At 51.4% G+C, this 13715-nt stretch overlaps 1 protein-coding gene and 1 pseudogene across 2 annotated transcripts in view; both read left to right on the top strand.

Moving 5' to 3' along the window:
- Positions 1 to 430: 430 nt before the first annotated feature.
- LOC310890532 (olfactory receptor 14C36-like) lies at positions 431 to 1642 on the top strand (annotated as a pseudogene). The gene has a single exon. The product of its transcript is annotated as an olfactory receptor 14C36-like (transcript).
- Positions 1643 to 6901: 5259 nt separating this feature from the next.
- LOC310890629 (olfactory receptor 14C36-like) overlaps positions 6902 to 13715 on the top strand; it is a gene marked incomplete at its 5' end in the record, with an annotated part of 63080 nt that continues 56266 nt past the window's right edge. The window contains one exon of the mRNA XM_083852940.1: positions 6902 to 7195. Within this exon, the coding sequence (XP_083709066.1) occupies positions 6902 to 7195 (294 nt within the window). The remainder of the gene's footprint in view (positions 7196 to 13715) is intronic.

A 13715-nucleotide genomic window follows, 5' to 3' on the forward strand; every position in this document is an offset into this window, starting at 1 on the left:
CTCAGCTTGCAGATATTCATGTCTGTCTGTGGGGTGTTCTTCTGGGCGGCCGGCTGTTCTCCAGCAGTATACAGCTCTCTCCTGGCATCCTTGTGTTATCCAGGTGCCCCAAGGAGAAGACACCTCCATGCTAAGGCCATGTCCGTGGTGCTGGATGGCTGCCTGTGGGCAGCTGGAGTGAGGCCTCTGCAGCCCTGGTTAAGAGGGAGGAGCTGAGATCCAGCTGAGACACCTGGAAACAATGTGAGAATTCTGTCCAGATGCACTGGGACTGCGGGTTCTCTGCTTTAAGCAGTCTCCACTTATTGGGAAACACAAGAGTGTGATTGTTGTCCTGAGCATAAGAATATTTGCCTTCCTCTACACTGCGGTTGGATGTGTTCTCTGCAACAACACTGCAAAGTTTATGGATTTCATAAGTGGACTGAACTCGAGTTTCCCCCGTGTTCCTGCTTCCAGCCTGCTTCACAGCAGGAAAGACTCCTCTGGAGCCCACAGCAGTCCCTGCTCCCAGTGCCACTCCTAGAGAGCATCAGCTGGGACTCAAGTCATGGAGCTGCAGAAAGGTTCTCCTGCAAAGAGAGAGGCTTGGGATGAGAGTACTCTAAGATCTGCAACACTTTTTCCTCAGAGAAGTCTGTTCTAAACTTTTTCTGCCTTCTCCTTTCAAGAGACAACTGTACCCAATGTCAGAAAATGGCCAACAGCAGCTCTGTGAGCAAGTTCCTCCTGCTGGCATTCGCAGACACGCGCGAGCTGCAGCTCCTGCACTTCGGGCTCTTCCTGGGCATCTACCTGGCTGCCCTCCTGGGCAACGGCCTCATCCTCACCGCCGTAGCCTGCGACCACCGCCTCCACACCCCCATGTACTTCTTCCTCCTCAACCTCGCCCTCCTCGACCTGGGCTGCATCTCCACCACTCTCCCCAAAGCCATGGCCAATGTCCTCTGGGACACCAGGGCCATCTCCTATCAGGGGTGTGCTGCACAGGTCTTTCTGTTTTTTATTTTTGATGTCAGCAGAATATTCCTTTCTCACCATCATGTCCTACGACCGCTACGTTGCCATCTGCAAGCCCCTGCACTACGGGAGCCTCGTGGGCAGCAGAGCTTGTGCCCAGATGGCAGCAGCTGCCTGGGGCAGTGGCTTTCTCCATGCTGTCCTGCACACGGCCACTACATTTTCCCTGCCCCTCTGCCAAGGCAATGCTGTGGACCAGTTCTTCTGTGAAATCCCCCAGATCCTCAAGCTCCCCTGCTCAGACGCCTACCTCAGGGAGGTTGGGGCACTTGTGTTCAGTTTTTCTTTAGCATTTGGGTGTTTTCTTTTCCTTGTGTTGTCCTATATTCAGATCTTCAGGGCGGTGCTGAGGATCCCCTCTGAGCAGGGCCGGCACAAAGCCTTTTCCACGTGCCTCCCTCACTTGGCCGTGGTCTCCCTGTTTGTCAGCACTGCCATGTTTGCCTACCTGAAGCCCCCCTCCATCTCCTCTCCATCCCTGGACCTGGTGGTGGCAGTTCTGTACTCGGTGGTGCCTCCAGTACTGAACCCCCTCATCTACAGCATGAGGAACCACGAGCTCAAGCATGCCCTGTTGAAACTGATGAAAACGTGTTTAAGGATCAGTGCATTGCCCCTCTAATTTTACATGTAACACGTTATGTCAATTATGACAGAAACAATATATCTTCTGTATTTTTGTTGTTGTTGTTGTTAATTAGTGCTACCGGATTTTCTTAGCTATTATCTTGCTCACGTTTCCCAATAAAATGTCATTATTTGTCCCTTTTCTATTTCTGTCTGTGTTGTGTTTACAGCTCACAGATTCTCTACACGAGGAGCCCGTCTCTCTGTGAACATAAACAAAGTGAAGGAGCCTGCACTGCCTTGCTTGTGTGACGTCCTTCCTGTGAGAGCTGCTCTGGCTCTGCAGGGGCAGTTCCATGTGCAGGGCTGCAGAGGAAAAGAGTCCCATCCCAGCAGCACGGCCAGGGAGCACCAGCGCTTGGGGCATGCCGAGCTGCTCTCTTGCCACTGCCCCCCTCTGGTGCTGAGCCCTGCTGGTGGGGTCAGGCCCGGCTGCTCCTGTAGCTTGGTGCCAGTGCTGCTGTGGGGCTGTGCTGGGACTGCAGGCAGGGACAGGCAGTGGGCACGGCAGTGGCACAGCCGGCCTGTGCTGCAGCACTTCCCTCCTAAGGGGGGATCTCCTCCAAGGTGGACTCACCACAGCTCAAGGGCTCAATCTGCTGTGAGCAGGCAGAGGAGAGCTCTGCAGCCCCAGGGCACGCAGCAGCCCCAGCCAAGGAGTCTGGCAAGTGATTTCACTGCAAGGTCCCTCCTGCCCTAGCACCTCCCAGAACTGGCACGGCACTGGCTCCTGTGTGTCAGAGAGGCTGGGAGCCCAGGAGGTGTGCCATGGGCTGGAAGGATCACAACCAGATCACTTCTACCTGGGCAGATTCTGGGCCAAAGAGGGGGTGTTTTGTAGGTGTGGTATTATGAGCTCAGTGGTGCCTCAGAAGCTCCAAGTCCAGTAGGAAACTAATGGCTGTTAAGTGGCCTGTGAGGTGACTTTTTTCTGAAGCAGCTGACAGGTCATCCCTTGACTCCTGGCTGGGATCTGTGCCTTTAGGCTCACATCTGTCAGGGTCCATGATAGGCCAGCAGAAGGCACCTGCTTTGCACACAGTTTGTGAGATCCTCTCTGCCTAAGTATTAGTAGGCCCTGTAGTGGAAGAGGTCTTGGACAGGGGTCGTCATGTCAGAGGTGTTGGCTTTTGCCTAAAGTCATCCTTCAGGACTGCTTTCAGGTCTCTACAAAGAAGCGGCCACTGCCTCCAAGATGCCAGGGACAAACTGAAGCATGCATGAGGGCCTGGGAGAAGTTACCCTGGATCCATAGCAGCCATTCTAGATCCAAAAGCTGGAGGCAGGAAGCACAATTTCAGGGTGGTGCAGAGCTGCTGGACACATTCTGCAGGGCGCTTCTACAGCCTTTGTGTCCTTCTCCGTGCTGGCTTGGGAGCTGCTTCTTTCTCAGGAGCAGAGTAGCCAACCGAGGTGAGACAGATACTCTGAGTTCATGAAAGCCATCAGAAAGCTGCCCCTAAGAAGATGACTGATATGGGGAAGTCAGGAGAAGCCTGCCCAGGAGAGATGTGAGATCTGGGGGAGGGAAGAGGAGCTTGGCCAGCAGAAGCTAATGATTTTGGAGAGGTAAGAATGCTCAGGTAATATCAATCTCACCATAAAGCTGACTTAAAGCAGACATGTGAGGCCCTTACCTTATTTTAACCTGTAACATTAATACCTAAATCTAAATGCCACTCCACACCCTGACAGGAATCCACTGCTCTAATTTTTGACCACAATATCCCTTGAAGCCAAAATAAGTCCATAACACCTTTCCCTTACCTTCACTCTATTGCTCACCCTGATCCCTGCCTTTAACACAAGCATTAAAATGCTCTATTTAACCCAAGTCTTCTTGCAGACCTGAACAAAATGCTAAAGCAAAGAGCTTGCACATACCCTAACCACAGACCTGACACCCCAAGCACAACACCAAACCCTCCCACTCAATATTTGCTTAAGCTCTCACCCGGAAATGTTCGCTGTAGTCCCTAATGCCATACATGAACAACTAACATCTAAACTCTGTCCTCCTGTACATCAACCTCCTCACCGTCAACCCCTCTCCTAAAACTTATTTTTAAGAACTTGTTCCCTTGGAGCAGGGCAAGAACTGTGAGGTTGCTCTGCAGCCACATGGCATTCAGAGATGGATGTGAGGGGCCATGGATCTGATCAGCTTGTGGGCCACAAGGAGGAGATGGGTGGGAATGTTCTGATGAGCTCAGCTCTGCCTCAGGATCTCCTGCCCCAGCAGGACGAATGTGACTGGGGCAGTGACTGGGAGGTCACTTCTGTCTCTGCAGCTGATAGGGCAGCAGCAGGAACGTGTCACGGAAAGGGCCTGTGAGGTCCCTTGTGTCTGGAGGTGGCAGGTCACCCTTGGCTTCTCCCTGGGATCGGCACTTTGGGGCTGACATCTGCCAGTGGCCCTGCTAGGCCAGCAGAAGGCCCCTGCTTGGCATGCTGCCTGTGGGATCCCCTCTGCCTCCATCCCCAGGAGGACCCAGACAGAAAGAAGGCCCGCACAGGGGTTGTCCTGTCCCTTCTGCTTGAGGCCAGGACTGGACAGCAGGAGGCACAAGGCTTGGCTGTGTCTAGCCAGGAAGCTGCAAGGCCAGCAGCAGGCCCAGGCCTTGGAAGATGCTGCTGAGGTGACTTCTGTCTGCTTGGCTGACAGGCCGCAAGGAGCCTGATGGGTTGGGATGCCTGCTTCAGGAGTGGTTTCCACCCTGTTGGAGCTTTCTTTGGTAGTAGGAAAGAGCAGGAGAGGAAAACTGCCACAGGGTGCACCTTGGAAGGGTGGCACTGGCAATGAGGAGGAAGAAATATCCAGGGGAACAACTGGTCTTGCTGCTAGAGCCTGAGGCAAAGAAGGCATTAAGTGCCTCAGCCTTTACCTCATCTCTTGACACCAGGTTTCACCCACACCCATTAAAGTATGATGATTCTCCTTAATCCTCCCTTATTAACATATTTATATAAACAAGTTTTTATTTTTATATTTTGCCTTTGACAAAAATCTGTCCCTCATATAGCCTGGTGTGGAGAGGACAGAGGCCTCTGACAAGGCTGAGAGTCCCAACAGGACCCAGGGATTTGTGTCCATGGCTCTGGCTGTTGTCTCTGCCACTGAGGCCTACGAGGAGACAGCTTATCGGTAAAGCACCAGGGCCTCATTGCCTCCTCGCCCCCACCCATGAACCAGGCAGGGCTCGTACCATTCCCCTGCACTTGGCCATGCACATCCCCATCTCCTCCTGCCCCAGGAAGAGCCCTGAGCAGTGTGTGAAGGGAAAGGATCTCCCTTCCCAAGGGGCCAAGGGTCAAGGCCTGGTCCTTTTGCTTGGTGAAACACATCCAGTTTTCCTACACATCAATGTCACCGTCACAGTGCCTTTGTCTCCTTGTCCTCACTGCCTCCAATGCTCTGCTCTAACGAGCTCCAAGGGAGGCTGTGTCAGTGCTGGCCCTCAGGGGGACACTGCAGGAAACTTGCCTCTGACTTGGACTTCTGGAGAGATGTCTTCAATTGTCTGTCAGTGCCTGAGGTTCGTGGGCTCCTCCCCAAAGCCCCCCGAGGGGGGATTGCAATGCCTTGGGCTGGGCGTCTGGTGCTGAGCTGGGCCGGGCTCCTGGGACAGAGAGAGCTCGTGGCAAGAGGGCCCTGGTGCAGAGAGACAGCTGTGCCCAGGAGCAGCTCCTGTGCACAGCGCAGCAGGGCTGGGGGCTCTGACCGCAGCTGGCACGGGGACAGGAGAGAAGGAGAGAGGGCTTGGAGGCAGTGAGGAGCGCAGCAACAGAGGGCAGCGTGTGGCAGGACAGATCTGCAGGCTCTTGGCACCGTGAGGCTCTGGCAGCAGGGCCATGCAGGTGAGGTTGCCAGAGGGGTCTTCTACAACTGGCACATCCGATGCCTGACAGCATCTGTTGGGATAGTTGTCTCTCTGTTTCTCCAGCAAAGTGTAGAAGAAGTTATAGAGAATGGCATAAGAGGAAATTTCCAGAGGAGGACTGAGGCTTAATTTATCTGAAAGGAAAATATTTTTTGGACTCTGTTCTTTCATATTCCTGCAGTGGAGGGGAATCTGAGTAAATCTGAGCACACAGCAGGTGGGATTGAACCTGTGAGCGTGTATGGGTAGGAGACGTGGGGACACAGAACCGGCTCCCAACAGGGACACGGTGGGCAGCAGGGACATGGGCAGGCGGTGAGAGGGAGCTGCTGCCAGAAATGCTGTGTGAGGGAGGGCTCAGGCACCTCCCTGCCAGCCCCTGCAGGGCAGGCGCCTTCCCTGGGACACCCCCTGCTCTCCTCTGCCACCAGCACAGCCTCTGCCCTCAAGCCCCCGCTGTCCCCAGCAGGAGCTGCCTCCTCTGCAGGCAGAGCTGCAGCACAGAAGGGTGTGCTGAGTGTCCGTCTGTCCCTCTCTGGCCTTGCCTCCCCTGGCAGCAGCACGCTGCCATTCCTCCTGGCTTCTCCACCTGGCCGTGCTGCTGCTGCTCTTGTTCCCAGGCTGCCTGGGGATGGGGGTTTCACGTGCCCATGGAGTGAGCCCTCGGGGTGCTTGGGGGAAGGGGAGTACGGGGACAGGGTGAGGGGTCTGGAGATGGGCACTTGGAGCCTGGATTCCTCTGCTCTCAGCAGCATCCAGGTTTTTTTGAGGTGCACTTCTGAGTGCAACTGCCCTGTAGATCAAAGAAACGCCAGCAGAGGGCAGCTGATTGCAGGACTGATGGACTTAGGGCCTTAAAACTCTAAAGGACTCTTGGCTGTAAGGGTACAGTCCCTTTGTCTCTGAGGATTCACAGGGTCTTACTTGGAGTGCAGGAGAGATGCCTGGACTTCTGACTTAAAAGTAGCCTTCACGTGTCTTGGGGCAGCTAGAATAAAAAATACAAAATGAAAATAAAAAATCCCAACAGCACTCCTCAGCAGTTGGTTTGAATATGAGCCAAACTGGGGCAAAAGTCTTTGGTATTAGGAGTAAAGTAAAGCTGAGATGACAGCAAATTCCTCTTTATGTCTGGCTGTAGGACAGGACTGTCTCTTTCATTGCCCACAGCAAAGTCTCCTGCTCCCATGGACACCCTAAGGCAGGACCAAGTACAACTCAGGAAAGGGACCTGCCATATGCCTCCCTGGATGTGGACAATCATTTGGGGAGATTTAAACGAGAAATGGTATGAGTTTCCCCCAGGTAAGTTGGTTTTACATTATTAGTGTCTTTCTATTCTTTGAGCAGAACCCAATGCCTCTAAACAGCAGATGTCCAACAGCAGTTCCATCACCGAGTTCCTCCTGCTGGCATTCGCAGACACGCGGGAGCTGCAGCTCCTGCACTTCGGGCTCTTCCTGGGCATCTACCTGGCTGCCCTCCTGGGCAACGGCCTCATCCTCACCGCCGTAGCCTGCGACCACCGCCTCCACACCCCCATGGACTTCTTCCTCCTCAACCTCGCCCTCCTCGACCTGGGCTGCATCTCCACCACTCTGCCCAAAGCCATGGCCAATGCCCTCTGGGACACCAGGGCCATCTCCTATCAGGGATGTGCTGCACAGGTCTTTTTCTTTCTCTTCTTTGTAGCAGCAGAATATTCCATTCTCACCATCATGGCCTACAACCGCTACGCTGCCATCTGCAAGCCCCTGCACTACGGGAGCCTCGTAGGCAGCAGAGCTTGTGCCCAGATGGCAGCAGCTGCCTGGGGCAGTGGCTTTCTCCATGCTGTCCTGCACACGGCCACTACATTTTCCCTGCCCCTCTGCCAAGGCAATGCTGTGGACCAGTTCTTCTGTGAGATCCCCCAGATCCTCAAGCTCTCCTGCTCAGATGCCTACCTCAGGGAAGTTGGGGCACTTGTGTTTAGTGTTTCTTTAGGATGTGGTTGTTTTCTTTTCATTGTGGTGTCCTATGTGCAGATCTTCAGGGCTGTGCTGAGGATGCCCTCTGAGCAGGGCCGGCACAAAGCCTTTTCCACGTGCCTCCCTCACCTGGCCGTGGTCTCTATGACTGTTAGCACTGGCTTGTTTGCCTACCTGAAGCCCCGCTCCATCTCTTGCCCATCCATGGAGCTGGTGGTGGTAGTTCTGTACTCGGTGGTGCCTCCAGCAGTGAACCCCCTCATCTACAGCATGAGGAACCAGGAGCTTAAAGATGCAGTGAGGAAACTATTTCTATACATTCTTCTTCATCATCAATAGTGACTTAATTACCGTGATTATTATCATACCATTTTTGTCATCATACTTATTATCAAAATATAATATTAGAAATTATCCTAAAAGGACTACCGGGTTATTTGGGAAAATGTGATAATGATTTCGTTAAGTCTATTTTTATTAATATTTTAACAACATTTTATATTGATAGAAATAATGTTATTCTTATCCTTCTACATAACAAGTTTTAAAATTATTTTTAACCAGTCATATAATCATAGAATCATTGCATGGCCTGGGCTGGAAAGGACCTCAAAGATCATCTAGTTCCAACCCCCCTACCATAGGCAGTGACACCTCCCAGGAGATCATGGTTGCTCAGGACTTCATCTAACTTGCTCTTGAAGACCTGCAGGGATGGGGCATCCAATACCTCTGTGGAAAACCTGTTCCAGTGCCTCACTATCCTCTGAGTGAAAAATTTCCTTCTAACCTCTAATAGAAATCTCCCCTTTTAATTTAAAACCATTCCCCCTTGTCCTGTCATTATCTACCTGAGTAGAGTCCTTCTCCATCCCTTTTATAAGGCTCTTTAAGTCTGCGACGACATCACCTTGGAGCTTTCTTTTCTGGTAGGCTGAACAGCCCCAACAGCCTTTCTTCATAGGAGAGGTGCTCCAGCCCCTTGATCATCTTTGTGGCCTCCCTTTGGACCCACTCTAACAGCCCACATCCTTCTTGTGCTGGGGGCTCCAGACCTGGATGCAGGACTCCAAGTGGGGCCTCTCAAGGGCAGAGCAGAGGGGGACAATCACCTGCCTCCACCTGCTGCCCTCTCCTCTTGATGCAGCCCAGGATGCACTTGGCCTTCTGGGCTGTATGTGCTCACTGCTGGCTCATGTTGAGCATTTCATCCAGCAGAACCCCCAAGTTCTCTGCAGGGCTGCTCTCAATGAGTTCTTCTCCCAGCCTATCCCCATGTTTGGGATTTCCCCGGCCCAGGTGCAGCACCTTGCACTTGAACTTTCTGAACGACTTCTTGACGCTCCTTAGGTTAACATGAGCCCATTTCTCAAACCTGTCCAGGTCCCCTTGGATGGCATCCCTTCCTCTGTTGCATCAACTACACCACTCAGCTTGGTGTCATGTGCACTCAGGGCCGCTGTCTATGTTGACGAAGATATTAAACAGTACTAGTCCGAGGATAGACCCCTGAGGGACACCACTCATCACCAGCCTCCACTTGGACATAGAGCCATTGACGACCACTCTCTGGGTATGACCTTCAAGCCAACTCCTTATCCACTCAATGGTCCACCCATCAAATGCGTCTCTCTCCAATTTGGAGACCAGGATGCCATTTCTGACCGTGTCAAAGGTCTTACAGAAGTCCAAGTAGATGACATCGGTCGGTCTTTGCTTGTCGTCTGATGTGGTCACTCCATTGTAGAAAGCCACCAGGCCTGTCCGGCATGACTTACCCTTTGGTGAAGCCATGCTGGCTCTCTTGGATCACCTCTTTCTCTTGCATGTGCCTGACACTGATTCCAGGAGGATCTTTTCCATGATCTTGCCAGGCATTGAGGTGAGGTTCACAGTTCTGGAGTTCCTTGGGTCCTCCTTTCTACCGTTAATCAAAAGGCGAGTGATGTTTTCCTTTTTCAGGTCACCAGGGACTTCACCCGACTGCCAGGACTCTTCAGATATGATGGAGAGAGGCTTGGCAACTACATCAGCCAGTTCCCTCAGGACCTGGGGTGCAAGTCATCAGGCCCCATAGACTTGTACGTGTTTAGTTTCATCAGGTGGTCTCGAACCTGCTCTTCACTTACAGCAGGTGGGACTTTGACCCCCAGCCTCCATCTCTGGGTTCAGGGAAATGAAAGACTTGGGAAGCCTGACTGGCAGTGAAGACTGAGGAGAAGACGTTGCTGAGTCCCTCAGCCTTATCCATGTCTGTCATTACCAGTTCACCCTTCTCACCCATCAGAGGGGGTACACTCTCCTTGCCCTTTCTTTTCTGAACCATGTATCTATAGAATCTCTTCCTTTTGTTCTTTGCATCCCCTCCCAAGCTCAGTTCCATCCATGCCTTGGATTTCCTTATCCCATCCCTGCACATCCGAAAAAAAACCATGCGTGAGGGCCTGGGAAAAGAAACCCTGGACCATAAAAGCCATTCTGGAAACAAAACTTGTAGGTAGGAAATGCAGTTTTGTGGAGGTGCAGAGCTGATGGGCACATTGTGCAGGATGACCTTTGTGCCCTTTTCCCTCCTGACTACAATGCCACTTCTGTCTCAAGACTAGAGTAGCCAAAAGAGGTGAGACAGATACTCTGGGATCAAGAATGTCATCAGAAAGCTGATCCCAATGAGATATGGGAGTTCAGCAGCAGCCTGGGCAAGAGAGATGTGAGATTTTGGGGTGGGAAGAAGAGCTTGGCCAGAAGAAAATTATGATTTTGTAGAGGTAAGAGGGGTCATGTAATGTAGATGCTGCAGTAACACTGACTTAAAGCAGTCATGTATGGCCCTTACCTTACTTGAACCAGGAATTTTAATCCCTAAACCTAAATGGTACTACAACACTCTCAAAGGAATCCGTTTTCTCGCTTGCTAACCCTGATCCCTTTCCTTAACACTAACATTAAAATGGTTTATTTAACCCTAGACTTCTTGGCAGACCTAAAAACCCTAAGCCTCAGAGCTTGTCCATACCTTAACCGCAGACCTGACACCACAAGGTGAGCACCAAAGACTCCCACTAAAACTTTGCTTCATCTCTAACCCAGAAAGTGAAAAACAGGTGCCTAGGGGGCTAGAGAGAGCTCAGCTCTACCTCAGGATCTCCTGCCCCAGCAGGAGGAATGTGACTGTGGCAGTGACTGTGAGATCACTTCCTCACTGTGATTTGTGCTATTAGAGTGTAGTTGTCAAACATGTTGTCCTTTAACCTGGCAAGTTGCTCAGCACCACACAGCAGTTAGCTCACACCAACCCCCCAAATGCTTATGTGTTGAGATAAGGGCAGTTTAATGGACCGAAAGGGAAGAGAAATAATAACAGTAGCTTTTATGATGATGATGATGATGATTATTATTATCATTGTTGTTGTTGTTTTATTATTATTATTATTATTGTTGTTGTTGTTGTTGTTATGTACAAAGCAAGTTATGCACAGTGCAATTGCTCATTACTTACTGATGTCCAGCCTGTCCCCAACTGGTAGAACATTGTGGTAACCACCTGCACCTGCTCTTGTTTGACCTTCAACAACTCCACAATCGGAAGGCTCCTCCCAGAGACTGGGCAAGGTAGATGTCCTGGTTCCAGTTAGGACAGAGTTAATTTTCCCTCCTAGTAGCTGGTAGGGTGCTCTGTTTTGAATTAGGATGAGAAGAGCGCTGATAACATGCTGATGTTTTAATTGTTGCAGAGCAGTGTTTACACCAGGCCAAGGACTTTTCAGCTTCTCGCTCTGTCCTGCCAGCGAGCAGGCTGGGGGTGCAGCAGGAGCTGGGAGGGGACAGACCCAGGACAGCTGACCCAAACTGGACAAAGGGGTATTCCATACCATCTGACGTCATGCTAAACAATATATAGGGGTGGCTGGCCGGGGTGGGGGGCCGGCTGCTCGGGGATAGGCTGGGCATCGGTCAGCGGGTGGTGAGCAATTGCATTGTGCATCACTTGTTTTCTTACACATTATTATTATTAATACTATTATCATTATCACTATTATTATTATTATTGTTATTATTATTTTCCTGCCTTAATAAACTGTCTTTATCTCAACTCACCGGCTTCACTTTCCCGTTTCTCTCCCCCATCCCAGAGAGGGAGGGGGGAGGGTGAGCGAACGGCTGTGTGGTGTTTAGCTGCCAGCCGGGTTAAACCACAACAGTCCTTTTGGCGCCCAACGTGGGGCTCGAAGGGTTGAGATATAGACAGATTTGACCAGAGTCTGCTAAACTAAAATTGGTATAAGTATTGGACCTGCTTAATAGTTGCTAGTCAAGATGTTGATTGCCTTAATCTCCGGTCTGCTGTGCCTGTTTTCCAAATTGAGTTTTATAGCACGTTACTTTCTGTATGTGCTCCCTGTTGCACTGTTTATCCTTTCCGGGCCCTGGTTTAAGATTGTTATGGTACTGTGCGGTGTAACAATGGCTTATGAAATGATGAAATATCTGGTCACGACTTTAACCTGGTATTTGTACTCAGCACTGACGTCGACTCTATACTTTGGAACCCATATCTCGGAAACTATTAGCAATTACACCTATTGCCTGTTTTCGTTAGGGAGCCAATCTGTGAAGGGGACAGGGGAAGACATGTTTCCCTACCTGTTCACTCTCCCTTTCTCCTTCACCACCCTCTTATCCCCCGAGCTAGTTACGGTGGGTCTCCGAGATGTTGAATATCCTTGGGATACTCAGACCAGCCTGCTCTTGTTGTTATGTCTCCTGAATACGCTTCAGGTTTTGTTGAGGGTTAAACAACTATTTAGGAATCTCATCCGGAGATCTGTCTTGAGGCGGGATAGTTGCGAGTGGCAGGGAGTGTGGGAGGATATGGGCAGGTTTCTAGAGCAGTGGTCACCTCCAGTGTTTTGGACATTCACCCCTGAACAACTGCAAAATGCTAAAAAGCTGGCAGAATGTTGAAAAAAAGGTGTCATGACTCTGGCAGTTCCAAAGTGACACAAATCACTGTAGCGTGCTGGGGTCTGGCTTGTGCCTATCGAGCTGCAATTGATGCTACTATCAACCTAGCTCCAGCTCCTGCAGCTGCTCCAGCTCCTGCAGCCACTCCAGCTCCTGCAGCCACTCCAGCTCCTGCATCCACTCCACTTCCAGCTCCTGCAACCGCTCCAGCTCCAGCTCCCGCAGCCACTCCAGCCCCTGCAGCAGCTCCAGCTCCTGCAGCTGCCCCCACTCCTGTGGCTGGGTCAGAGAAACGAGCTGTAGGAGTGCAAGCTGACCCCGCAGAGGGTATTCCAACCCCTGTGGCAGACCCTGTGACTGGGTCAGAGAAACGAGCTGTAGCAGTGCAAGTTGCCCCTGTAGACAAGGTGAAAAAATGGTATAGAGGCTCAGGTCGTTTACAACGCAAACAGTCTTCTGCTAAGTCTGGGCATAGTGAAGACGAGGCTGGGCCATCAAAGGTGCAGGAGGATGAAGATGAGGATGAGGATGTCGAAAAATCAGCAGCAACTACCCGGACTCTATACCAGCGTGAGTTCCGAGATGTGCGAAAAGATTTTGGTCTCTGTATAGGCGAGCAGCTTGTCACCTGGCTGCTCCGGTGCTGGGACACTGGAGCCAATTGTGTGGAATTAGAGGGCAAGGAAGCCAGGCGGCTGGGATCCCTTGCTAGGGACGCATGTATTGACAAAGCAATTGGAGATGGAGCACGATCTCGCAGCCTCTGGAGGCGTCTCCTGTCAGCTGTGCAGGAAAAGTATCCCTTCAAGGAAGAACTTGTATGTCTACCAGGCAAATGGACCACCATGGAGAAGGGAATTCAGTACCTGAGGGAATTGGCCGTACGGGAAGTAATTTATAAGGACCTAGACGATGCACAAACATCCGCAGATCCAGATGCAGTCCGGCGTACACGACCCATGTGGCGGAAGTTTGTACAGAGTGCACCATGATCATATGCCAGCTCATTGGCAATACTAACCTGGAAAGAGGAGGAGGAACCCACAGTGAATGAAGTGGCTAAAATACTCCGGCAGTACGAAGGAAATCTCTCCTCTTCCCTACAGGCCTGTGTCTTGGCTGTGGAGAAACTCTCTGAAGAGGTCCACCAACTTAAAGAGAATTTATCTTCCCCTCCACCTGAACGAGCCAGTGTCCACCAGCTAAAAGAGAATACTTTGGAGAAACTTTCTGAAAAGATCCACCAACTTAA

The sequence above is a fragment of the Anser anser genome (assembly GCF_964211835.1).
Source record: "Anser anser genome assembly, contig: HAP1_SCAFFOLD_32, whole genome shotgun sequence".
NCBI lineage: Eukaryota > Metazoa > Chordata > Aves > Anseriformes > Anatidae > Anser > Anser anser.